Below are 27,427 nucleotides of genomic sequence, written 5' to 3'. Positions count from 1 at the left end.
TGACTACTTTCACATTTTTGTTGGCTTTACTACGTTTTAGTTCAACAGACACGTGGTGTCTGTCTTGGTTCCAAAGGGCAGGATCTATTTTGATGGATCATGTTAGTGAAGAGTTTCTTGTGTGTCTTCGCTCTGCACCGAAGATACACACTGATAACCACCAGATGGTTGTTCATCCCCCACGAACATCCTCATCGCAGCTGCCCATGCTGTGATCTGGACATTCATTATTCAAAGTTGGAAGTGCTGGGAAGACGAGTTGTTTCTCATTCCTCCCCCAAGAAAGACAAAGGCTGCCTGATGGCAGCAGTGGTAAATCTGTGGCATTCGGTTCAGAATTGGCTGCTGGTGTAACTGGTACATGAGCGAGCTGGACGCTCTCCCTGCGAGCTGAGCAGATTGCAACAGCGGCAGAGGAAGGGAGGTGATTCGAAAGAGCAGGGCAGATGGCACCAGGGGCTTTAAGAAGTGGCCCCAAGAAAAAAAACAACCGTTATGACGGGAGATGTTGGCATCTGGCATCTCTTCTGCTGTTCCTCAACCGGGAAAGTATGTGTACCCTTACAATAGCCTGGCATGACGTCCCATCTTCTGAAGCCGAGGAGTTGAAACCTATTCCCAGCCTTGATTATAGAGGACCCTGATGTAGCATAATCTGTTAGGTTCTAGGTAGTCAGTCAGAACTTCCATGTGTAAGAATTCACCTCTTGGAAGCATTATTTGGGAGATCTTTTAATGTACTGAAGTACCTACTTCATTCAGAATTCTCTGCATACAAAATCCAGACCTACAAAAGCATATTTTGAGACTGAGTTATGGATTACCTAAATACAGACTTGATTTAAAAAAAAAAACCAAAAACAAACACCCAAACCAACACCTTTGAGTCGTGCAATTGGTATTGTAATAGTCTCTTAGTTTCGTTCCTTCTAGCAGTATTCTCTACAGCACTCTACAGTTAATACTAATATTAACCTTGAGTTAAATATTTAGTTTTCACCTGAAACTTCAGTGCTTTTCTTCTGTGGTGCATTGAAGACTGTTAAACAGTTATAATACACAAGTTTCAGGAATTCAGTTCAATTGACCCCTGTCTTTATTACTTTCAGGAGTGAAACCTTGAACGCGCATAAGTCATTTTGCCACGAAAGGCCACCATTGACTTCTGTGAGGCCAAGATTTCACTTACGTGTTCCCACCTTGAAAAGCAAAACTAAGAAAACCCATTATTTAGCTTAACAATTTATATGTCCAGACTTTATAGACACTTTATTTTATCTTTACCAAATAATATGTAGAGACATAGCTGTTTTTGATATAGCAGTCCCTATTTGGCATTTTTGACATTGTCTTTCTGGGTGGTAGTTCTGAATGGCAAAAGACGGGGAATCAAAGAGCCAAGGAAAGGTATTTGTCAGAAACAGTTATGGCTTTGAAATACTCACTGGCTACCCCTTCTCATTGCCTTCCATCCAGCTATGGCCATAGTTATACTACAAATTGTCTCTGAGGAGGGTGTTTGTTTTGTTTTGTTTTTTTTTTTATACTTAAGGTGCCTCGAACAAGCCCAATGTTGTACTCATCAGGCTTATCAATTTTTAGCCATTTTATTAGATACAATATCTATTGATTCAAAAAATGACAATTTTGAATCTTTTCAGTATCTTTAAGAAGAAATGACTTGGAGTGCTTGACATTTTAGTGCAGTTTGTCTTTTCAAATAGATTTGGCTTCTAATGCATGTGACAACAGGACTTTGCTCTTCAGTTAGAGCATACATTTCAGAGTAGTTGTTACCTAAAATATTATCATAAGGCATAAGAAAACACACGATTTAAGTTGCCTTTCATGAACATAATTAAGAATTAATAAGCCTTTACCAGTGGCTAGTCCTCAGAATTTCCACTGTTTTGCCTTTTGTGACCCGTGTTATTAAAAGTCCATTATTTTTACAGACTTTATTAAATTGGATCTTATTAAAGCATTCTATATTTGCATTTGGTCTTTCATAATTCATTATTATTATGACATTTACTTTTTACCATCAGATCTGAAAACATATCATAAGCTACCCTTTTCTCTTGAAAGAAATGCTAATTTCAAACAGTCCTCTAATGGAAGAGAAAAGCTTTATCAGTTTTTTCATTTATTCAAGATCGTGTTAAGAATACTAATGCTAGACTTCTGTATGCTAATATCTGAGAGCTTTTTTTGGTCAAAAGCTTAGAATTATTGTTTTTAGACCACACTGCTAAGTATGTCACTGGCAGGGCCCTAGTACAAAAGAAAATACAATTCTGAAGTACCACGTTTTAATTCTATGACTGATAAAAACAATTTCTTAATCTTTCATTGTTAAATAATGCTTTCACATGAAATCATACTAGTTTTATACTTCATCGTATTTACTAGATTATGGCTCTACTTAGTTTCTCTTTAGAAGTTTTTAACAATTGATTCAGCATGATTATTTAGGGGGGGTTAGTTTTGAATCGTAGCCTGCAGAATAGCGTAACAGGAAATAGAATTCTTCATGAAATAAATCACTGTCTCAACCAGTTACTAGTTGTTTTAATTTAGACAATCTGGGATCTATCATATTTGTAAATATTCTCACAATTCTCATAATCATAAAAAGGGAGAAAGAGCTCTAGAACTGAATGCAGAAGCCTAGATGCTGAACAGTAGATAACGCTCAGTTAAGCTGCTGAATTTAACATCATTTTCTTTTTTTAAATGAACTTCAAAAACACCTCTATAATGTTAACTTTTTTTTCCCCCCTGCATAGGTTTCTGACGATGTGCACTAGACACTTTGGGAGTGTCGTAGCCCAAACAATTCGAACTCAGAAGACAGACCAGTTTCCACTTTTCCTTATTATTATGGGAAAACGATCATCTAATGAAGTATTGAATGTAATACAAGGTACAGTTCTCGCTTTATGTTAGAAGTAGTTCTTACGTCAGTATTGAAACTGTTAGAAGACATCTTTGCTAACTGATTCTTTTTAAAGATATTCAGAATATGAGTTTATGGGGTTGCTCAGTCTGCAGAAAAGAAGGCTCCGAGGAGACCTTATAGTGGCCTACCAGTATCTTAAGGGGGCCTACAAGAAAGCTGGGGAGGGACTTTTTAGGATGTCGGGTAACAGTAGGACTAGATGGAATGGATTAAAACTAGAGATGGGGCGATTCAGACTGGACGTTAGGAAGAAGTTCTTCACCGTGAGGGTGGTGAGACACTGGAACAGGTTGCCCAGAGAGGTGGTGGCTGCCCCATCCCTGGAAGTTTTTAAGGCCAGGCTGGATGGGGCTCTGAGCAACCTGATCTAGTGGGAGGTGTCCCTGCCCATGGCAGGGGGTTGGAACTAGATGATTTTTAAGGTCCCTTCCAACCCTAACAATTCTATGATTCTATGATTCACACAAGAAACTCAGTTGCCGTTCATAAATGTGTTGATTAACATACTATTAGAGATTGAAGTTGCCATGATTGTCGTAGAATCATAGTTTAAGGTTTTGTTTGGTTTGTTTTTTTTTTTTAAAGTAGAAGCTAAATCTCCTAAATAAGGAGCTACACTTAGTTTTCCAGATTTATATCCATATAAATTACTGATTTCCAAAAGATTTTGGCTGCACATTTTCGTAGACTGGAATGCATTTAGTTCCACATGTTAACATGTGGACTCCTGTTGCGTGTAGTGGGCTAATATTTGAACATGAGTTGCTTTTTCAGACCTGCCTGCAGTGTTGGGACCTCAAATCGAGTCAGAATTTTAAGAGATTATATTAATCTCACATAAATGAAGCTTTCTGCCTTACATGAGCAGGTTTTTTCTGGCATAACCATTGCTCTGGTTTCACTGACAGCAAGATGACTTAGATGTGGAGCGATGCCCTTTGACTGCTGTTCTCAGTAACTCTTCAAATTAAAATACATCAAAGAATGGCTGCCTCTCGTTTCTTCTGCTTTCTTCACAAGTTTGCCTTCATGACAATGTGTCCTCATTTATTTATTGCTTATATCTAGCAATCTTTAGTCTAATCTCCTTATTTTCCTGAGGAAATTCAGCCTGTGTTTTGCAGACAGCATTACTGTTTCTTTCTGCATATGAGTTGAACCATTTTCTTGAGGAATCTGCAGTGCTTCTTCCTATGGCCAAAATTGTGAATTTTGCATGGATTTTTGTCTCCTTAGGGCAATGTACAGCACAACAGTAATTCATGGTACTTCTGAGAGTTAAAAAACTTATTTTGTACAAATAACCTTATAAATAGATTTTTTTCTTGTTTTCATAACCCTGCAGCATAGTTCAGCATGTGTATAACTTTAGGCACCCGTGTTATCCCACTGAAGTCAGTGGTGCTTACTGGCTTAAATTACTTAACTGTTTTAGCAACTTGGTGACCCAACGTCGTAATATCATGCAGCTTTATATTATAAAATAATCCAAATTATCTCATTGCATTCATTAGGTTTAAATGATTTCTCAGGTTTTCTGCAAACAATCTTTTGAACTAAACTAAACTAAACTAAACCAATCGTCTATTGCAGCCTTACTTAAATTTATCTTTTACCAAAAATCAATCGTGCTGTGCTTTGTATTTTCCCATGAAGTGGAACACTGGTATCTTTTAACAATATGCCCTGGAGTGAATGGTAGTCTCTGAAGTCATGCGTGTTGTAGCACGCGGGAGAGCATTTTCTGCTAAGGTAGCAAATGCTAGAAATAGGAACAGTGAGGGTCTTTCAGGGCTGGGCGAGAAGGCATGTTTACAGAAGAGACACAACAATATAGAACCCTAAGTCCCAGTGGCGTTTATTGAAATGCAGACTGTCTAAGTTTGCTTTCAATTTTTATTTTTTCCTGGGTTTGGAAACTATGGGGGCAGTTTTGTTTTCTTTAGTGGTACTGTGGCTTCTGGTTAGTTTACTTCTTTTAAAATTTTGACCAACATCACCAATATAAAGCTAGCTTTTGTTAGTATCGTTCTGCCAATGTCCAAAGACTGTTTACGTTGGCAGATGTTAAGAGTTTCTAGTTTTAGACCAATTCTCACGGTCTAAGACCTTTTAACTACTATGACAAGTGGCTCTAATGGGTAGTCTAAGTCTTGAGTTTAAGCAGAGAAAACAAAGACAGTGCATCTTGGTAGGAAATTAAACAAATCTTTTAGTCTTCCTGAAGACTGGAGGCACATTGGTAGAAAAATGTGAGGAGGTGTCTCTCTTCCTATGCACGTGCTGTATTTCTTGATATATGCACAGACGACTTACTTTTCTGCTATTATTAGCTTTACAGATTTTATCAGAAGTAAATACACTGAAGAGAATATATTATAATACTTGGAAGTTTTACTACTAGTTATACCTGAATAAAAATGCGTGTGCGCATACATCCTTTTGATCACTGTATTCTGGGATTTTTACATTTTTTTTTAACAAATCCACTTCAGTGCTGCCGCCAACATCCTACCTTTTGTTACCCGACTAAGCAATTGCCTCAGTCTCCCTGATTTTACCTGGGAATTCTAAAACTGTAAAATCAATTTCATGTCAGGGAACTCCAGACATAGGAAAGGTTATAAACCTTTCCTCTAACCTCAGTGATTAAAAGAAATTCCATGCAAGCACAAAAGCAATTGTTCGGATTTGAACGACCTAAAATTTTAGCCTATGATCAACATTTGTTTGTGAAATCAATTTTGGATTTTCAATTAAAAGGCAAACTAAAAGCATTGTGTTGAGATATTTGCATTTTCTACTCTGTCTTTTTCTTTTTAAAGTCTGGCTATTTCTTATGGATTAATTCTAAAATGACTTCTTTTTTTGTTTAATAACTTTAATGATATGAAGTTCAGCTATCTTCCTTTGTTGCTAGGTAACACAACAGTGGATGAGCTAATGATGAGGCTGATGGCTGCGATGGAGATCTTCAGTGCCCAGCAGCAGGAAGACATAAAGGATGAGGTGAGCGTTGGAAGTTACTGTGGATACCTACTGGCTTCCACAAATCACTGGGCGTGCAAAATTAACCAGATGTTTCTTTAGCCAGTGAAGTCAGGTATGATGAGTTTTAGCGTCCCTTCCGTCATCAGAGATTAAAAGTTCTAAGTCTCCTTTGTGTATTTATTTGGGTGTCTCAAAAAAACTCCTCCTAATTGGTTAACTGTCATTTTCAGTTTGTTTCCTTTTTCTGAATATTAGTCATGAGTAACTGGTTACGTTTACAGTGGTATTATAGAGCTTAATATACTCATACAAGGAAACGACAATCGGATTTTTTCCCAATGACCAGCTTCAAGTCATAGGTAGAAAACAAAAATAGGTTGATATGTCTTAAACATGTACATTTAAAAGGGGATTGACAAGGAGCCTTAACCAGAACTACGCCAGTACTGAATCACCATTCAGAACAACGCAGAATGGGTAAGTGATGACAAGACTTTTCGAAACCGCTGTTTCAATTACAGAGAAGTAGACACAGTGAGGTATACAGTTGAGAGATGTTTATCTGTTACTCTATAAATTGAGAGTGACATTTTGAAGTAATGAAGTACTTAGTAAGGAATTTATAATAATAGGTGTGTTGCCATTCAAGATTATTCTTATCCTGTTGTATAGACATTGATTGACAATAATTCACTAAACACATTTTTCACATTTAAATCTTGTATCTCATTAGTACGAGATTTACTGATTATGGTTGTAATAATACGAAGGCACGGTATCTGCACAATATCTGTGGTTCATTTTTTTCTTCTTTATTTATGCTACCTGTAATTCATTGGTAAAGAAATTGACTTTAGTTTTGTTAATACTGAACACAAATTTTAATATGAGGATTACAACAAAAATCCAAGGCACAATATAATTGAATTTTTTATTGCATTTTAAGAGGAATATGTCGGGTATGGGGAGGGGGGGTTTAATGCTTTAATAAGAAGGTAAAATTCACATCACAGATGAGTTCCAAGAAAGGTTCAGAACTGGAAACTATAAAAGCTGATAGAAAGGAAGGAAACACAAGGAAAGAAAAGCATATAAAGGCAGGGAGATAAGAGCAGATAAAGGATAGGAGAAAGAACCAGAAATAGGAGTGGAATAGAGAACAGGAGACCAGAACAGTTGTCCAGAGTGGGGGAGATCAGTATTTAGGAAAGAAGGTGGTGGCGGGCAGGTGAGACAGAGATAGACCCATCCTAGGAGGATGAAACCAGGTGGCTTTACAGCTGAGAAAAATCTGGGTGTAAGGGAGACAAAGCTTAAAGACAGAGAAGACTTAGTGGCCTTGAGGCCATGAACTGGGAAGTGGCTTCTGCACCTGGAGCTGCTGTGGGTCCTTCCCTGAGTGGCCAAGAGCAGTGACAGTCCACTAATGTATGTCCCTACAGCGGTGGCATGGATGACTCCTGACTTCTTATGCGAGGTGCTCTGCTTACTCTAATTGCGTAGGGAGAATGGAAAATTAATTTTTATACATTCCTCTAAAATCTACCTTTGTCCAAGTCTTCTGTAGTTTTTTCTCGTATTTCCTTTTGGTTTTCTGTCACTTGAGAGCACCACTGACATTTCTTCCCCAATGGGAGTTTTTTTCTAAGACGCTTTGACATTCAGAAAACTAATGGAAAATTTCATAAACTTTGGGGGCAGGTTTCCAGATGCTATGGGTTCTACACACAAATAGGATATTTACTTATACCTTGGCTCCACTTGTTACAAGCACACCAAAAAGGTGATCTCACACGCTTTCGCCTTTGAAGCAGGAAGTTTAAAAATAAAAAAATAACCTCGCTTTATGAAATTATTATTCCAGAGAGGGAGTATTTGACAAGCAGTCTGTACCCAATGGAGGGCTTTAGCTTGGAAAAAAATAATATTGTCTTTTTGTGGTTTGCTGCATAACATGTAGCTTTCTTGTAAGTCTTGTACTTGACAACTTCAAGTGTTCAAACATCAACACCTTTTCTTTTTTTAAGATCTTACTGCAGTTGGTGCCATTTTTCCCCAAATATTACAATAGCAAACAGGATACAGAGTCCGGTTTCCGTTACTGTTTTCTTAATAGCAACAATAAATCATTGTAAAACCACAAGAAGATAAGCAGAAAACTCTTTTGTGTTTTAAAAAAGAGGAGTCATCTATACAGCTTTGCTGTAAACAGAAGTGTGTGTGAGGGACAAATACAACTGGATACGCCTGTAAATAACACCATGAAATCGCTAATGAGTTGGTGTATGCAGCTGAACTTCTCCAGTTTGGATTTTTAACTCGCATGCACATGAAAGCTTCCAACACAGCTATTGCATGATTCCGTTCAGCAGAGCATGTTTTGCAGTGCCCTCTGATGGTTATTTCAGTGCAGGGTGACTATTACCACTGCCAGCTCATGGTACAGGTGTTCCCCGTGACGCTGGCTGTAGCTGTTCAGGCATCCCTGTACCGTCAGCTCCCTGTCACCCATCATCAGCTGATGGTGCAGGCAGGATGCTCACAACAGTGTCACCGGCTTGTCTCACCTGAGCAAAGTGAGTCACTTCATTAGCTGGTGGTAATAGTATGGTTAAATAGTTAAATAGTATAGTTAAATCCTGTGCTTTTGTGTCCATGTATTAGTAAAATTTACTGGTGTAGCCTCATAAATCTTTAATCAGGCAAATTTGGGGCGTATTTCTGCAATGTCAAGGGCTAAAATACTGGCATTTAACCAGCAATTGGATTTAATTTTTAGATTTGTGTATTGTGTTTGATTAAGCTTCTTCTTACGTAATCTCCAAAACCTTACAAAAATTGAGATGCCTATGTGTACTCATAGTAACCCAACATACCTGTCTGGACGTATGGTGGTGTGTAATTTAGGCAACCATTTTCTCTCCCAAGCTTTCTGAAAGGGAGATCGATCTGCTGTCCCATTCTTTGCCCTGCCCCTCCAAGGCTTCTGAGTCAACCGTGAACCACTGGCCCTGCTGCTTGTCACCTGTCAGCTGTGTTGACCAGATGATATTTGGGAAACTTCCTGCCTCTTTTGGGACCATGCTGTTGACAAGCCATTGTAGATGCATGGTCTAGCTGTCGTGCTGCCTGTTTTTATAAATTTGCGATTTAAATTGCCATAGTAACAAGCCACAAATAATAAAGTACGATCAGCAGCGTACTGATGTTGTGCTCACGTGGCGCTTCTGATTAGAAGTAGCCAATGGGTAATTAAATGGTGGGTTCGATGGCATCAACAGCAGCAGGGCCCGTTGGCCAGGATACTGTCCCTACCCTTGCCAGTGCACTCGGGTCGAGGGTCTGAAGTCCAGCCTCAGGCTGTCCATGCAGAATTGCTCTGAGGCTACACTAATGATTTCATACACCTAATGGACACGTTTTCCTTTTCTAACCACACCTGCTCCTCTGGCCCACACTGCAGAGGTTCATGCCTCAGCTGCTGTTCAGGCAGTGGGACTGGGGAGTTGTGCAAAGAGGAAATAAACGCCACTGGGGAGTTCGTCCCGCGAGCGAAAGAGGGTATCTCGGAGCTGGGACAACCGGCCCGTGTTCATCAAGGTGTGAACTGAGATTTTTCGGGGACTGACTTTGAAATGAGCACCTAGTATCAGTTCCTCTTAAGTGTCAGTGCCTGGTGCCAGACTTAGGAAAACAATAATTGTAAAATATTGTACGCCCTGGAATGTCCATTTTTAAACACCCTGTTAGCTTGTTTACTTTAATTGGATAGTTAAATAATCATCTCGGCGTGGCGTGATGGGCCCAAATAGATCCGAGTTAGTTCCTTTGTGAGATTAATGTGAAGAGATCCGTGATTAAATCCTGGCATTACAGCGCAGCACACCTGTTCTGGGCCGATCCTAAGCATTTTTTCTCTATTGCCCGAGGAGGAGGCTTCTCAAAGGATTACAGTAACAGTTTTTGACAAGCTTATACAGGGTGGAGTTTCCATGTAATGACAGGGCTCATTTGATGATGTCTCAGTAATGCATTCTTTTTATTTTTGCTGTCAACATTTATTACTGTAGAAGCATTGACTGTTACACAGCTGGTCCAACTTGTCCACATTTAAGTAACAGTAGGTCTCTCGTCGTGTTTATTTTTGTCGTTACGCAACACTAGCGCTCCTGCTCTCGGATTAGACCTCAAGGTGGAATTGTAATACCCACAGTTGCTTCAATTGGTATTTGTAAAAACAAGAAGGTTTTTAAAACCTTCAATTCACTTTAAACTATGTCTGCTGACACACTGTTTTCTTACATGTAAAAGAGAGATACTTAAGAATTTTTAAACTGGAAAAGCTGTTTTAAAGAGACTCTGCAGATGAGCTGTAGGAGAATGTAGACCTGCAGAGTCACCATCTTTGCTCTCTGATCTCAGGTGACATCTCTTCTTCCTAGATACTGCGACAGTGTGAGGAAAACGTAGCTCCTTCCTGACCAACATCTGGAGCGGGATTAAAAAAAATATGTAAAAGAAAATAAAAACTCCAAACTAGCAACACAAATTCACCTTCTTTTCCGTGCCACAGCTCTTTGTAGAAGTGTGCTTGCGTGTCCGTCCCAGCACTCTCTTGTATTAGCTGGGCCTTTACTGGCCAAGTGTTATTTTCATAACTTTGCAGTAAGAAGCCTGGTATCACCCTGTCTTCCTCCTCTTCTGCCTCCCTGATGACAAATGTGTAAGAGGTTTCCTTCTTTTTTCTTTTTTTTTTTTTTATATATAATTTAATGGTTTTAGCTTCCGACACCTTTTCTCTTTCTTCTTCCAAAGTTATATCTCACAGCCACAAAGAAAGCTAAAGAGGATCGGTCCTGGTGCATATTCTCCTGATCTGTGGTCTGTTTGTCTTTTCCTCCTTCAGATGGGTCGCTTTTCTCCCCTCCTCACCTGCAGTTGTGCTCTCCAGTTAGAGGATGGCCCAAGTGCTTCCATCTGCCGTGTAGGAGACCTCTGCGATTTCTGTTTAGGCACTGGAGCTCACGTTAAAATCGGTAGAAATTAGGCATCTGAGCAGCTTTGATAATCTGTGTTCCATCTAACACTGTCATGTGTATCATGGTATATAGTATTTGCACAACAGGAGGTTAGGAGAATAAATACATGAAATTCATTAAATTGCAAAGCACAAAAGCATTCTGGTGCTGACAGTCATCTAACGAAGATTGTGATTTAACCCCTCAAAAAAATCCAATTAGCACATCTACTAATGATTACTAGTTATAACTAATTAAACTACAGTAATCAAAATTTATTTGATTAACTTTTCCAATTTTGTATGTGTAATATGATAGGACCCCAAACGATGGGTTTCCCATTGTGCACTTCACTGCACTGACACACCAGCAGATGCCAGTGCCGCCTTCGAGAGTTTACGGCGTATTTTGAACTTTGACAAAATGCAAGGTAACGACAGAGGAAAGAAAGAAAGAAGATAAAAACGACAATATCTTTCGTTCATGTGGCTTTTCGGCTGTACGCGTTGATGGCTCCACGCAGTGAATATTCGCTTAGTTTGCCTTAGTGAAGTGCAGCTTTCCCTGCTGCACAGCCCAGGTGGGCAGGTGTTGTAGCAGGACTGGCTGGCGGGCTGATTTCCCATGGAAAGTCACTGCAGGGCTGCTTCTGGAAGGCTTTGGGTTTTGTTTTCTTTTTCTCACTTCAGGTAATTCCCAAAAATCAATATCTGGAACTGGGCTTTCAGCCTTCAGTATAGAAGAGGCAGGTTCTGCGTTGTTCTGCTTCCCCACCTGCGGTTCTGCCACCGCCGAAACTCTCATTTGCTTTGTCTTCATCGTTCTCGTATGCCCAACGCGTTCTGTGTACACTTTTTTCTTCTATATATTCCCCATCATGTATGTTTAAGTTATACAATGTGCAAGTCTGTCATCTTAGTCAGTCAAATTAATGCCTTTCTCGCACCGGTTTGTTTGGACAAAGGGGTGTTTCTCTTTAACGCTCCCATGGATAGCCTTAAGCACTTGCAGATTTTAATTTCAGGAGTGGTTCAGTGAAATGAACTGTCTTTCAGATAAGCATTCAGCATTTGTAAATACACTCTTTTTTTCTTTCTTTCTTTCTTTCTTGTAACAGCCATTTACTCACTGATGCTCTGAGAAGTATCTTCTGGCCATGGTTATCTTCTCAAGGTCCCTCTCATCTGGCTTTACTTCACAGTAAAACTGATCCCAAAGGCCAATGGGGAATAAAGTATAACACGTCTCCCTGAGACAAACCAGGTGCAAAGCTGATTCCTGGGGTTAAATCATTAAATCAACGGAAACAACAACAGCAAATAAATAAATAAATAAAAAGCCCAGAAGGGCCAACGGTGACTTTTCCATCAGAATAACCCATCCAAAAAGCCGAATGTATTGTGTATTTTTTTCCCTGTGTAATCTGCCGGAAAAGGGAGCATTGCTGTCCTAAATGCAATCAGGAATCTCCTTTTTTCATCATCCCGCATCTGAAAATGCCTGCTATTAGGTGCTGCAGGGGTGACTTGAAGAAACAGTTTAGGGAATAATTATTGGAGAGAGTATCCTAAATTTCTTCTTATCCTTATCTGTAAGTTTTTCTTAGTTTTGTAGCTCTGGGGGTTTTATCTGGTTCATTGTAACTGTCTCATGAATATAAGCGTTTACTATTTTTGTTATGACTTTGCAATATGCATGATAGCAAAGAAAATTCATAGCTGAAGAATATCTTCTGTGGATAAATGTAATTTTTTTGTTTTTAAATATCAATTTCCCATTGAATGAATCGTTGTATTGTCAAAATGAGGGAGCAGAGATCTGTGACTTTTTCCCTTTAAGGAGCAAAGGAGAGTTGTCTCCTCATCTGGTGCCCAAACCCCCTGGGATGTGGATGCTTCGCATTCGCACCAGCCTTGGGTCGCTGCTGTGGAATCCAGAAATGCTGAGTGTAAACCCCGGTTCTGATGGAGGCTTTTTAAGTGACCTGGGATAAGACGTTTCCTGTTCACACCTTGCTTTCTTGAAAAAGGAAGGTGGCAGTTTGACCTTCATTGCAAAAGTATTGTGGAGATGCATTTGCTGATGTTCCAGGCGATGCTGCAATTTATGTAGGGTTTAACAATAAAGTTGTCAGCTACTTCACGTTTTATTAATGGATAATACTTATGGCAATTTTTTTTATCAATTGTTAGAGGTCTAACTGTTCCCTTTTTCTTCATGTATTCTTGTTAGGGCAATGAAAGATTCTCTGCAAAATATTTTCTTCTGCTTTTTCTGTCACAATTATGAATCTTCTTTTGTTGCTTTTGGTAAACTTGAGTCATCCTCGTACTCCGTATGGTTTCTCTGGAGGAAGAGATTACTAAAATAACAGCCTGCATTACAAGAGCTGCAGTATGTCATGTTTAAAATTTGTCTAAGGTGTAACTCTGAACCGGAGAGTACTGTAATTTTGCCATAACCTCCGCAGAGGAGGTGGGTCCTGTAGAGCGTGAGCAGCATTAACAAAACACAGGAGAGACATTTCAGAGGATTTCATCTGCTTCTTACATAAAGAAATCTGGATTCCAGATTCGGTTTGAAGGTCTGTTTCAGTAAGAACGGTATTGTTTCAATGCGGTGTAAAGCTCAGTGGCACGGTCATTTCCTTTTAGATGTGGCTCACATATTTCTGTGAGGACCGGGCAGTCATGCGTAGTAATGCTTCACATTCCTGACATCTTTTTCATAATCCACTTTTAGGATGATGATAACTGTGATGAATAGGGAGGAAAGAAATCTTTTTTTTTTTTTTTTAAACGCCTGGAATTCATGTTTAGATTCTTGTGATAGAATCTATAGTGTCAGTATTTTTTGCAGTTGTCATCCAGATTATATAAATTAAACCAATTCAAAAACTTGTATAGTAAAGCTCCCTGTAGGTAAATGAATCCTGTGCTCATAACCAGTAACTTTTAATAACTTCATTGAGTTTTCTAGACAGTTTGTAAAATGCAAAATAAAATCTAGTAGTCAATTTCTTATAACTCTGATTAGTATGTATTTTTGGAGTGAGTTTTTAGTAATTTTTATAATTTTTATATTTTTTACTTTTTGAGGGTTGCTTTTGGTTTGCATTTGTTTGGGTTGTTTTGGGGGGTTTTTTTTGTAAGCTAAAGTGACTATATGTTAATTGTTAGCTATCTTTGATGAAGGAAATAGCCTGTAGTTGCAATAGTTGCATCTGAGCTTTCAGTTTTCTCTTGGGCATTACTGGACTTGTGTGACATTTGAAATTCAGTTTAGCGTGTGATATATGAAGTTGCAAAACGTGAAAGTTAAATAGGTTCTCTCTGAAACAATTCTGAACGTTGTTTTTTTTTAAATGCGTGTTCTCTTGCAGATTGCCTGAAGTCACATTCTTTTAGTAGGTTGGTTCGAGAAGATAGTGATGGTTCTCACCATTTTGAGATTTAAATTTGTGGTGTGCTTATGGAAAGTCTCAGTACAGATAGTACAAATCTCTTTCCTTTACTGTTACACTCCATCTGTGAGAAGAGTTGGGAAAACTTCTGTGTATTCAAGAAGCTTTCCTCATTTTTGGATAACATAAAAAGTGGAGCTCTTTATTTATTTCCACATCCCTTCTTCTCAGAAATGGAATGTTAATGTAGGGTAGTTTCTGCTGTCAGGTTTGAGTTAATTTTTGTAGGTATCCCATGAACATAGCACATAAAAACTTACTAATGTCCAGAGAAGCCAGGAAGGGAATGGGTTATTCAGTGGTTATTGTCCTTTTCACATTTTGCAAGAATTACTTCTACTCATGTCTTAGCTCTGCTGAACAAAGTGATGGTTTCTCTGTCTTCTGTGAATGAAATTTAGGACACACTGATTGTAGACTTATCTTGGGTCCTGTTTCTGTAAGGAAGAAGAGTTTCCTCTAAAAAGATCTTGTTACTTTCCAACTGGAGGTTGTATACCTTTTCCTGCGATTTGTCCTTTCCTCTTGTGGTCGCATGCTACTTTAGAGCTTTTTAACCACTAGAGTTAACCACCATTAGAGTTTTGTTTGAGGAACATCTTGGCATGTTTGCATGACATGGTAGTAACAGCTAATGTGTGCTCCTCCCATTTAGATTGAGTTTTTGCCAAGTGGTGAAGATTTGGGGAGAGAATTGATCACTTGGCAAAACGATGCCATTATGTGAAATAAACCTTGCAGGTGAATGAAAAAATTAACATAATTCTTCAAAAAACATTAGGAAGTAGACTTTAATTTCTATGAAATACAGGGGACAGATTACCCCAGTGCGAGTGCTGTGTGTTACTGGTGACTACAGGTGACCGCGCTGAGCCCGCCAGCAGTCTCACGGCCAAATCTTATTGATTTTTGTAGGGAGCAGTGCAGCTTCTGCAGGGCTCTGGGGGGATTATGGGATGTAAGAGGAGTGAGCGCAGGGGAGCAGCCGCTGTCTCTGGCTCCAGAGGCAGAGTATGAAGCTATTGATTGTACACTTTGCTTTATCAGACATCACCCCGGTGCAGTTATCCCAGCTTTCAGGGATATCCGCATCTTGATCTTCCACCGTATGGAATGATGGTGGAATGACGTCTCGTTTTGTCGTTTGAATATTTTTAGTAAAACCTCATTTATTTTTTTATGCTGTGATAATTAATAAGATACTTTGCGAGGTTTGCTGGCTTGAAGTTGGCATGCTAACCTCATGTGTCCTGTCTGCCTGCATCTGTACATTTTTGGCACTTTAGAATGGTGCTACTTTCCCATCTTTGTCTAATATTCAACACAACATGAATTGGGGTCTCTGGATGATGTTTGATAGTCATGACCGGATGGATGCTGCTGAGGGCTTTTTTTACCAAGGAAGGACCTGGGAGCAGGCCGCCTGTCTCAGGACAAGCCATTGCCCGCTGTCAGTCTGAGCGGAGAGCAAATTAAAATCCAGCCTTATCCTTTAAACCTCGCTCTGTCCTTCCCTGTTACAAGACCGTCCAAATTGTCGGCTGCAGGAGTGAGATCCCTGCAAGACCCTCCTCAGCACCAGCCCGTATGTAGCCCTCCCACCACCCCCTCCCGCAGTCTGTGCTGGCCACGGCCATCGTAAAGATGTCAGGGCAAAGAGCCTTGGTGCCAGATCCAGCCGTCAGGCCATGGCTTGGACACGCCAATCCATAACATGGCAAATGAAACATGGCTTTAGGTAAATCATGATTTTTAAAGCCAAGGTTTCCCTTGAGGCATTTCTGAACTCATTTATCCTAGCAGTAGTTAGAGGAGTAAGGCAGTTAAATATTTTGAAGTCACTGGGGTTAAAGAGTGCTGGTGAACATAAAGACATATGTCATGTTGGTCCAATTTGCTGATATTTTTCGTTTTCTTTTCTTCTTTAGGATGAACGTGAAGCCAGAGAAAATGTGAAAAGAGAGCAGGATGAAGCGTACCGCATATCGCTGGAGGCTGACCGAGCAAAGGTGTGTGCAGGGCGAAGTGATCATGTGGATGTCGGGACGGGAATCTCCCCACAGTTGATGAAATGTCCCTGGTGCAGAGGACTGCCCGGCTTCAGCTCTGCTTTTAAGATGAGATGGTTGCTGGAGGAGCCGTAATTGTCCTCAGTGGTTATAAAATGGCACCAGATACTGTCACTGGGAGTAGACTTGACCACATCTTTTTGTGAAAGCAGTCCTGGCCCCACTTAATAATAGGACTTGGGAAAGGAATGACAGGAAAAGATCACTTAATAAATATCCTATTTCTTACATTAATTTCCACATAAAAGTTGAGAAGTTTCTTTGCTTTTATAGAGCTAATGCGTGTCATGAAGCGCAGCTGTGCAAAGTGGGGTGACACATGTGTGATTGTTGTTTGTGTTTATTAGAGGGAAGCGCAAGAGAGAGAAATGGCAGAGCAGTTTCGCTTGGAACAGATTCGGAAAGAACAGGAGGAAGAACGTGAGGTGGGATATTTTACCTTTGACAACTTTTTGGATTCCTGAAGCTTATTGACATTGCAACTTTCATTCAACACACGTTGCAACTTTAAATCAAAGTATACTTTTTATGTGAACATCAACTTGTGTATTTTTTTTAATTAATTTCTTACCGTATGTATAACATATAGTGCAGCTAAACCATTTTCAGCCACTGTTTAATAGCTTTTCTGTTCTATCATCCGGGTCACAATTACATCATCTGGGTCTGGATTACAGCCAGATATTAGGTAGGACATCCATGAAACGAGCTCCATAAACGGTGGAATCTTTGGTAACCCCTAACTTTGTTTCTGCCGGCACTCCTTTTAAAAAAATAATACTGTGGAGCCCTTTCATTTCTTCCAGGAAGTGGCACAAAGCCTACCTGCAATTCTGATCAAACAAATTGTCAAAATTAATTTGAGAGACAAAACACCTAAAAAAAAAAAAAAAAAAAAAAAAAAAAAAAAAAAAAAAAAAAAAAAAAAAAAAAAAAAAGGCAGCATCAGAAGAAAAAAAATTTCCAATGGTACATTTTTAAATTTCGAAACAGTCTTCTACAGGCTCTTCCTTGGAATAAAAATTGTGCTTAAAAGAACACTTTATGTCTAGGTCTCTGTAAGAAAACAGAAACTGTGTTCTGTGAAGAGCACTGTTCCTCAAACTCTGTTATTTTGTAGATTCTCTCAATTTTGTAGATCATGAGGGCCCGAGTACCTGTCAGAGATGCTCCTGGAGCTTCTTTCAGGATCTAGGGTAGCTCCTGTCTCAGCTGTGTGTCTGTGCACGTATTTACATAAAGCATCATATACGTGAATTTATTTATATTAGCAACTTCCTCTTTTTCACCTCCTGGCGAGTACAAAATATGGTAAAAGGCTGGGGTACAGCCACGTTTCTTCCCCTGAAGTCCCACCACATTTCAAAGGATAGGTAAAATAGACTAGTCATTAAAATATTTCCAGTGTTTCTTCCAAGTTTCTTCACAGAACTGCTGTGAAACACAGCTGATACTTCAAAAGGACTTTGTGAAACCCTTGAATAACATTTTCAAAGTAAAAGTGATATTCACATATAAATGTCTTGACTGAAATCAGAGTTGATCGGGGGTTTCCTTTGACTTCTAGGCATATGAGATTCGGTGAGCAAGTTGCTGACGAATATAAAGCTATATCAGCATCCCTATTGAATGTCTGTTTCCTGAGTATGTTTCTACTATTATATTAAATATAAATATTACAAATATTTATTCATTTATATTAAATATCAGAGTTCCAGTATTTTTTGGTGGATTTAATGTAACAACTTTGCTTTGACTCTTACGGATTATGGAGCTCTGAAATTTGGAATTATATTCTCATTTAATTCTGCACTTAGTTAAAGTCCTTGGAACTCATGGAATCCTGATAAATGACAGCCTTGCTTATTCCCCCCCGACGTGTGACTTAAATGTATACTTGACATTTCAGTCTTGTGTACTTTGCTGATGTATGAAAAAATTGCATTATGGAAGTGCAAAAAAGTTGGCTATGAACACATTTATTATTCCCGGAGATAAACCCAATAAACAAACTGTATGAGCAATGCATTTGCATATATATTTTTTCACCAAGGTAATTGCATTAAAAAACCCGAACCATTTAAGCATTCAAGAATCTTTTAAACAGTACTGCATTGTAAATACTAAATTCAGTCCAAACAGTAGTATTCAGTGGTTTGGGAAGGATGCAGTCCACTTCTTCTTTCTTACCCTGCAGTACCTGATGACTTATTTAGCTCCTGTTGTTAACGTGAGGGCAGAATGGAAGCTCAGACACAACTGAAGGAGCAACGCACAAAACTGGACTGTGAGAATTGTGTCAAGAATAATTGTAAGACAGCAGTTCTGTGAGGTTAACAGTAATTGCACTAAATCGGTACTGTAGCAGTAGCAGAGCAATCAGGCTCAGATTCAAGCAAGAAGTATGTTTTTCTTTTTTTTTAGGTAATTTTGCATGCATAGAAACAATAATTCATTCTGCTTTATTACATCTGCTCCTGAACCTTTTCTGATACCTTGGCCTTTTGGAAATCGTTTTCTTAAGCAAAGGCTGCGAGATTGGTCCACGTTATCAAAATATACCTGGGCTTCCCTGTTTTAATGTAGAGTGCAGTAATGAAAATAATAGGATCTGTTTGCTTAGTAGAACAAAAGGGATTTTAACAATAGTGTTTACTAACACTCCCCATTTTCAAGTATACGGATTACTTATACTGAATTGTTCTGCAACAGTGTTTGCTTACAGAGGTGGCTTTATGTTCAGTTCGTCTATTTAAAATCTGACTATTGAGCTATTCACAGACTGAACATCTTTTTATCAACAAACTGAAATTGCTTGTTCAGGTCCAAGAGTTATTAATGTGATCCATCACATCATTGTTTTCTGACTTGGTTTGCTGGTACAGAATATCCACTGTAAATTGCCATTTTACGTTGAAGCCTTGGAGACTAGTTACTTTGGGGAGCGACGCACTCTTTGCACAAAGAAGAGAGCTCTAATGAGCTACTGTTGTTTATTTTTCTATAATATAATTGATTGGGTTCAGTAAATAATGTAGCATCTGTTGTTATACTGTGTGGGGAAATGTCAAAACAGAAAGATAGTAAGCAGGTGGTTGAGGATGAAGAGAGAGAAAATTAAAATAGAATCTATTTAAAATATAATCTCATAGTAGATGAGCGAAAATGAACTCAAGTTCTATGTATAAATATTTATACTGAGATATAATTTGCTCAGAGGTTCGTGTGTAAGAAGTAGACTATTTAAAAGCCTTCGTAATCTTGCTCCTGCCCAGTCCTTTCTCTTCGATGTACTCATCCTCCATCAGTTTCTGGTACTAAACGACCTTGGGGAGGTTTTCAAAGGCACAAATAGCAACTGTGTGTCTTTGAAAGTTCCTTGAAAATCTGGGTAAATCCGAGCCCCACTGCCTCTTCAGTTCGGAAAACTGCCTTTTGGGGGAGGCAGTGTGATAATGCTGCGTCTTCCGTTCATTGACATTCTCATTACCTGCTGCCTTAAGTGAGGTGACACTGTAACAAAGCTGCTTTCTAAGCATGAGCTAATTTTTAACGAGTGCCTGTCCATGAGTACCGGCAGCGCTCAATACCCTCGAAAATAAAGCCCATCTCATTCAGCAGTCTAATATTAGGCATCAATTTAAAAAAAAACAAACAAACAAACTTCAGATCAAAGTGTTAGTGTTACGGTATTTCCCGGAGGCAGAGGACAGAGAACACAGACTTGGCTCCTGCCCTTAAACTCTTGACGTCGGCAGCACGCGCAGCGTTAGCAGGAAGACAATCACACACGTTTTCAGGTGTGTAATGTCATTGTAGTTTTGGGGCTGATTTCCTGCAAGTTGTTGCAGAAAATGTGCACACCTGTGCTTGGAACCATCTTCCCGCAAACAGTAGTAATAATGATTGCTCGCTTTAAATCTTAAAGCTCCCATTTCTGTCCTCCCACTTTTCTTCTTTGACCATTCCTACTTTATATGTACTCTATGTATCTAATGTACTTTCATGATGTTTTTAATTATGTCTTTTAATAGTATTTTAGTATGTTTATAGTAAATCTCCTGCATATATTTCTTTTTACTCTGAACTGCCACTAAAGGTCTGGTCTTTGCTGCAAATGGTCAATTACTGAGTGTAAGAGGAAGGCAATTTGATAAGTGCATTTAAAGAAATACTTTTACTGCCTTTTAATTTATACCCTTTAAGGAAGCAATTGGCCACTTGACAATTATTCTCTCATTCAAATTTTTTCCAAGGCTTTCTGCCAAATGATTAAATTACTTATCCCCATCGTGCATTAACTGTAGACCTAATAATATGTGTTATAAAGAAGGATTTATTTTAATTACTTGTCTGGTGGGCTGTTATTAAGGAATGAATAAAAATTATTTTGTCATTGAGATATAAAGCACAGCTATGGCTCTGGAGCGCTCTGCACATCTCAAAGTTGTAGAAGAAAGAAAAAGCTTTCTGTCCTTTTCTTCTGTTGCTGGCCTTGCAACCTAAATGGTTATTTTTGCTTCCTCAGGCTATCAGGCTCTCTCTTGAGCAATCTTTGCCTCCCGAACCGAAAGAGGAGAGCACCGAGTCCGTCAGTAAACTGCGTATTCGGACACCCAGCGGAGAGTTCTTTGAGCGACGTTTCCTGGCCAGCAGCAAGCTGCAGGTTGTCTTTGATTTTGTAGCTTCCAAGGGATATCCTTGGGAGGAGTACAAGCTGCTGGGCACCTTTCCGAGGAGAGATGTGAGTAAATATACCTTTCAGAAATAAATACCACTACTTCTTATTCTTGTATGTCAGCTGACCAGTATGTTATAGCAGGGGAGGTAAAAGATATGCCTGAATATGCCAGCGCTGCCAAGCTCTGTGGCTGTAAGCAAGCCAGGTGCTACCTACCAATGCTATCGTATGTTACTTCAAAATTGTGTTGCGACACCCGTTTCCACTGACATTATAAAAAATCCTCTGTTTCTGAAACAAGCAAGTTGTGGACCATATTCAATGAAAACTGCCCAAATATGCAGAGCCAGTATCGCTCGCGTCCTGTTTTGAAGGAAGCTGCATTGATATTAGTGCACTGTTTAGGTCTGTTCAGGCTGGTACTTCTGATCTTTCTGGTTTTGCTGTTTTGATGCAATTTTATGTTATGAGCGAGGAAGGCTCAGTGTCAGATAGTGTACAGTTATGAGCTAATCAGTACAGTCTAATAAATTATTCATCCACCTGTTACGTAATACCAGAAAATAATCATTTATATCTCCTACCTCGAAATTCCAATAATGTACCCGCTGTGACTGATTTTCAAAATCAATATCGCTTACTGCTTACAACAGCCAACTAAATTCTGTTGATTTATCAACAGATATTTATGTGCTGGTTCCTATGTTTCTTTGAAAATATACCTGTATATTTTCTGCTGTATTACAAATTAACTTTAATTTCTTATCTAGCCTTCGTTACAGCAAAGGTAAAAATCAGTGGGTCCAACTGTGCAGCAATTCCCTGGGGCCCTGCATAAAAGGCGAAGGTGACGGGCACTACGGGGATGACAGTGCAGAGCCAAGCAGTGATGGGTGACGCGCAGCAGGGTTTTGGCCGTAGTGCCTCAGTGCTGCTTGCGAGCGGGGGCAGCGCTGGCCTTCGTTTGCTGGGGGCATTGCTGCAAGGGTTAAGCCACGTTTCGTCAAAGTTGCTCAGTAACTTGGGTTGCTTTTCCGTTGTGTTTCCCATCACTGCCCCTGGAGGAAGTTCGCTAGGAATAAGGCTCTGATTGGTGAGTTTACAGTACTGTTTCGTAACAGCTACCTCTTGCTTTATCATCTGATTTGTAAGTACTCCAAAGGGGAAGAAAACAATGTCCTTAGCAAGAGTGGATGTGACTTGAGAGTGGCTGTGATTTCTGACCAATTTTTAGTGTATCTTGGTGAACAGGACTGTAGTGCTTACAGCTTTTCTTCCACCTTGTCTTACATGGAGAATCCTAATCAGTCAGACTGAAAAGCAGCATTTAAGGAATCTCATTAGTCACTAATTAACTTCACCCCTTAAGCATGTAATATCATTTCCAGTGGAACCAAAGACTAGAAGTCATCTAAGTTTCCAGGATTACTGATCGGTCAGTTTACTTAACAGAGGAAAAACAATCTTTTACAGCCTAAACAATGTTTTTGTGTATTTTAAATACTCTGCAAGTCATACCTCCCTACCTGTGCCATATTTATGTCTTAGTGCATATTTAATATAAAAAAACCTACAAGTATATTACTCTAACTTTTTACATTTGTTTTGCACTTTAGACTGGCTGTTTCTGCACTCGATCACGTCATCATCATAATTAATTTTAGTCCTCTGTAACAAACTTAAAAATTGATCAGATGACTCACATAAGACAAATAAAAAAAAAAAGAGCAGAAAAGAAAAGGCCACTAAATTAGAACAGGCTGGTATTTTCAGCACGATTGTGAAACTGCCGGGGAGAAAACGCTGAGGCAAAGAAAGGAAAATTTAATGGCAGGACACGGAGCTGTTGGTCTGTTGCGTGGGAAGCAAAGACCCTGTCATCTTTTTTTCTGTGATTCCAACCTAATAATGCCATGTATGAGGAGTCACATAAATGATTCATGCCGATTGACTCAGTGGCTGTGTATGAATCCGGTTGCCATTGTGACCACCAGAGCTACAACAGACAAAAAATAATCCCCAGGGGTTTGCTAACCATCGAGAACTATAAATGACATCTGCCATGTTCCTCAGGTTTGGAAAGTTGGAAATGTGCAACTCCATACACAGATTTTAAAAAAATAAAATAAAAAGGTCATCGATGAATGCCTTGGAAGTACAGTAAAAGTATATAGTCATTGCCTTAGGCTTTGTGGTCTATAGTCTTAAAAATACGCTGTATGTTGTCAAGACCTTTCTGCTATATGATATATATCACAAACATCCCTTGAAATCTGCACAAGAACAGAGCACTTAGGATGCTTGTGCTCCAGAAAACAATAGCTTGTAAAATGTCTGTTTGTATTTGAACTATACATAACGTTTTTGAAAAAATATGTTGGAAAGTACCAGAATTACTTTGCCGCAGTTTTTGCTGCAATAAGATGAAAACATGTCTTCTCAAGTTAGTATGTTTTACTTCTGTCCTAATCTCTATTACGATAACATACGCACCCCCAAAAGTGTTTCTGAATTATTGAAACAAGGGGACTATCATCAACCAAATCAGCATTTTCTTGTAATAAACTTGTTAGAGCATTTTTACCTGCTTTTCAAAGCCATCGGTCCTGATACAGTGTTGTTGGAGTATTTTTACTACTTTGGTAAATAAAAATTCATTAGTTCTTAGTTCTATGTTCCAGTTGCTTACACAGATATCCTTAGCTAACTTAAAGTTGGTATCATAACCCTACTGTAAATACAAACTTCTACACATGAGTAAATACACAGATTAACCTTTTCCAGACACGACTTGTAGATTTTAAAGCAGCAGTGACATTCCAAAGCAGTTAAGCACATGCGGTGACTTGTTATTGGGTCTTTGTCACCGACTGTGTTGTTCGTTCTTTCTACTAGCGCTGAAATTAGATATTAACCACCTCCTCTCCCAATACCTTAAACAAGGCAGCACTGCAAACCATACCGACAAGTGTGTGTCGCGCGGGTGAACCTGGGTCAGCGGGTAACTTGTACCTCTGGCTTTGGAACCGTTTGGCAAGCACATCGAAAGAGTGAAAAGCTGTACTAGAAGTTCTTTGCATTATTCTTAAATGCACCTGCAAAGACTTTATGGAAGCGAATGCGTGCCCTATTTAAATGTAAGTGCTGATTTTAGAATTATAGTTCCTTTTCTTCCAAGAATTGCTCACATCTTCAAAATGCACTTAACTATAACAAAAAGAGCTTTACCCTAAGCGTATCAGTATGCTCAGTCAGCCTTCTCATTCACTATTTCTTCTAGAAATAGTCCCTTTTCCTTAAAAGTCTTCCCAAACACTAAGTTCAGTAGTCCCCTCAGTCTGCCAGCTGCAAGATACACCTTCTCCCTGCAGAATTCCTGGATGATCAGTTCCTCGCATCCTTCTGTGGTGGAGATCTGCAGAAGTCTTCCTAAAACTCTCTAACATCTTACAGACTGGGCATTTCGCCACGCTTCAGGCAAGGAGATGAAGTTTCAGGTCTACCTGAAACTAGGTAGGAGGAATGTCCAGAACAACCTTACCCAAAGGGGGCATCCGCCACCCTGCTGGGGTTAATGATACGTTTGTGAATGTTTTATGGTATCCATCAGAAGGAGAGGTCCTGGCATGCTCTCTTTTTTGAAAGACTGAATTTATTAGTTTCTTCTGAAAAATCGAACTTGCAATCTACAATTTCTTCTGCCTGTTTTTCCTTAAGGTGAAGCCTTAGTTATGTATTTGAGAGTATGCCTTTTGCAGACACGGTATTAGAGACTTAAGCTCTTTATTTACTGTATCTGGAAGCCCTGGTAAGCCAAGACTTCTACAGTATTTCACATTTTATTTTTCTGATCCACAGCTTAGGATCAGGTGGCAGTTAAGTCACTTAAGGTTATTTAAATGCATCTAAAATGTTGCTTAATAATTCAGAACCGGCTTGGTCTGTTTAGAGTATTAAGATTTTTTAAATCCTTTTAATTAACCAATTTCAACAGCAGTTTAAATAAACAGAAACAAAAAATCTGTCTCCACTGAAAGGGTAGAAAATAAATTTAACTCAAATTGCATGTCAGTTTAAATTAGGTACGATCAGGATTTCAGTAAATTTAGGGCCGGATAATTCTTAATATTATATGGGAGTGCAGAGTAAGATATTCCTCCAAAGCCAAATGTGATCATTCACTCCTGTGCTCTGGCAGGAGTAATCCTCTTTGATACCCACAGTGGTGAAAATAACGCCACAGGACAGTAAGTTTAGCTGCAGCACTCAGCACACGTCGTCATCTGAGCAGGTAATGTCCTCTGATTTTCTCGGAAATGTAACGTTAGCGCGTGGATCCATATATTGCTATGCCAGGCAGTTTGGCAATTTGGTGTATCAGCTCACAGAAGCCATTCTTTGTAAGGATTATTCTGCAAATATTCTGCATATTCCTTCTGGCAAAGGAGGGTTTCAGATTAACGAAATATTTTTCTGATATGTTAAAAAAAATTGACAGTGGTTTTGTAATTTCAGGGAAAATTTAACATGTGATCCATGCAATTTTTCCAGTCATTTCAGTCACTGATATTTATATTTCCTGCTACATAAAGTAGTATTATCATCTGTTTTAATTCACATAATTTAAAATTTTTCAGGTCCGTATAGATCTGATGGTGGCATGTGTTAACCAGCTCTGATCTAGTTTACACAAGGCCACAACCACCTCCGAAGGTAGACGTCCCTCCTTTTGTCATTTACAACCGTCCTTAAGTCAATACTACCTGCCCTTGTCTTTCCTCTCTTTTCACGATACATTGTTTTTTTATTTATTCAAGCAGTTATGTTTAGTTTAGTTAAGACACTGAGAGTTGCTTAAGCAAATTGGCCATACCAGACTAGCATATTCCCATGCCTCTTTGAGAAGCATTTCTGATCGTTCTTCCTGATGACTTGTAAGAGTAGAACAACTGGACTGATGAACCTTGAGTGCAAGAGCAACGGACCACGTATCGTTGCAGCCAGAAGGCTGAAGCATTTGCAACCCTTAGGTTTTATTGCTTTTGACATGATTGTTGCTCACAAAGAATAGTATCACATAACCTGGTCTGGTGGGAGGTGTCCCTGCCCAGGGCAGGGGGGTTGGAACTAGATGATCTTTAAGGTCCCTTCCAACCCAAACCCTTCTATGATTATTTCAGTCAGCACCTACCAAGGGAGTAGGTGATATTCTTGCCCTGCTGAAGTCAATGGCAGTACTTTAGAGAACACAGAGTAGATTTTGCTTCTTGAAATGTAATGTTTACTTTTGTGGAAATACAATTTCCATATAGGCAGCGAAAAATTCTGCAAGTATTACAGAAGGATTTTTCATAATGTTTTCTTCCAAGAAAGAGAGACTTGATCTGTCTTTTCAGACCTGGTGTCTTTGCATAAGTAACTATGATATCCAAAGAGAAAGATTAAAGCCCTTCATATATCAAGTTACTGAACGGAGATGGAATGTCTTCCTCATCTTGTAGATGTAAGCTTATTCTAAAAAGAAATAGAATTACATTCTGTAGGTCAATATAGTTTCTGATCTCTTCCAACAGCTCTATTTGAATACGGGGAATATTTAACCAATTTCAGGAAATAGGTGTGCATTTCAGATGAGCTCTTTTACTTAAGACTCACTAAAGTAAGCAAGCATTCACCACAACACTGAATACTCAATGCGGTGTGTGAACTCTCAGTTGAGTCATCCTCATTAGTTAACCCAATGACTAATGCCAACCATGTGATTAATATATTCCACCCAAGCACATCCCTCTGACCAAAAGTGTTCTTTTATTCAGCACTGCCCCATTTTACAAAACATTTATTTCAGGGGAGGCACGTTATTGTTCACAGGAAGATGCCTTATTTAAGCTGCAGAGCTTTGCTGTTGCGTATGGCATTATCCAGCGTAAACTGGGCTTAAGATATTTCGTACGCTTTCCCCAGAATTTATGCTTAATGTCAATTTTGTGTGGATTTTTTCCCCTCGTAGAAAGTAAATGTAATGATAAAATACCAATAAAGAGCCTTTGTAATAGTATGATACTAAGAATGCTGTGTCTGCTTACCAGAAAATTTAATGATCTCCTGCTGTTTTGGTAATTGCGTAAGTAATACATCAGACTTAATCACCAAAGCAGTCTTAGGCGCGCTTTTTATTCTATTTACCTACCTACCAATCACAATGTTATACTGTAGATATCATTGTGGTATCTGAACATCTTA

The 27,427-nt window shown here is 39.1% G+C and overlaps 1 protein-coding gene across 2 annotated transcripts in view; it reads left to right on the top strand.

Moving 5' to 3' along the window:
* FAF1 (Fas associated factor 1) overlaps positions 1 to 27,427 on the top strand; it is a 175,551-nt gene that overhangs the window by 138,737 nt on the left and 9,387 nt on the right. For both annotated transcript variants that reach the window (XM_074598544.1, XM_074598545.1), the window contains 5 exons: positions 2,790 to 2,926; positions 5,883 to 5,971; positions 16,363 to 16,443; positions 16,851 to 16,928; positions 21,032 to 21,247. In XM_074598544.1, the coding sequence (XP_074454645.1) occupies positions 2,790 to 2,926; positions 5,883 to 5,971; positions 16,363 to 16,443; positions 16,851 to 16,928; positions 21,032 to 21,247 (601 nt within the window). The remainder of the gene's footprint in view (positions 1 to 2,789; positions 2,927 to 5,882; positions 5,972 to 16,362; positions 16,444 to 16,850; positions 16,929 to 21,031; positions 21,248 to 27,427) is intronic.

The sequence above is a fragment of the Larus michahellis genome, chromosome 8 (assembly GCF_964199755.1).
Source record: "Larus michahellis chromosome 8, bLarMic1.1, whole genome shotgun sequence".
NCBI classification, from domain to species: Eukaryota; Metazoa; Chordata; class Aves; order Charadriiformes; family Laridae; genus Larus; species Larus michahellis.
Note: the sequence above shows the minus strand (reverse complement) of the source record. Positions and strands in the feature narration are given on the sequence as shown.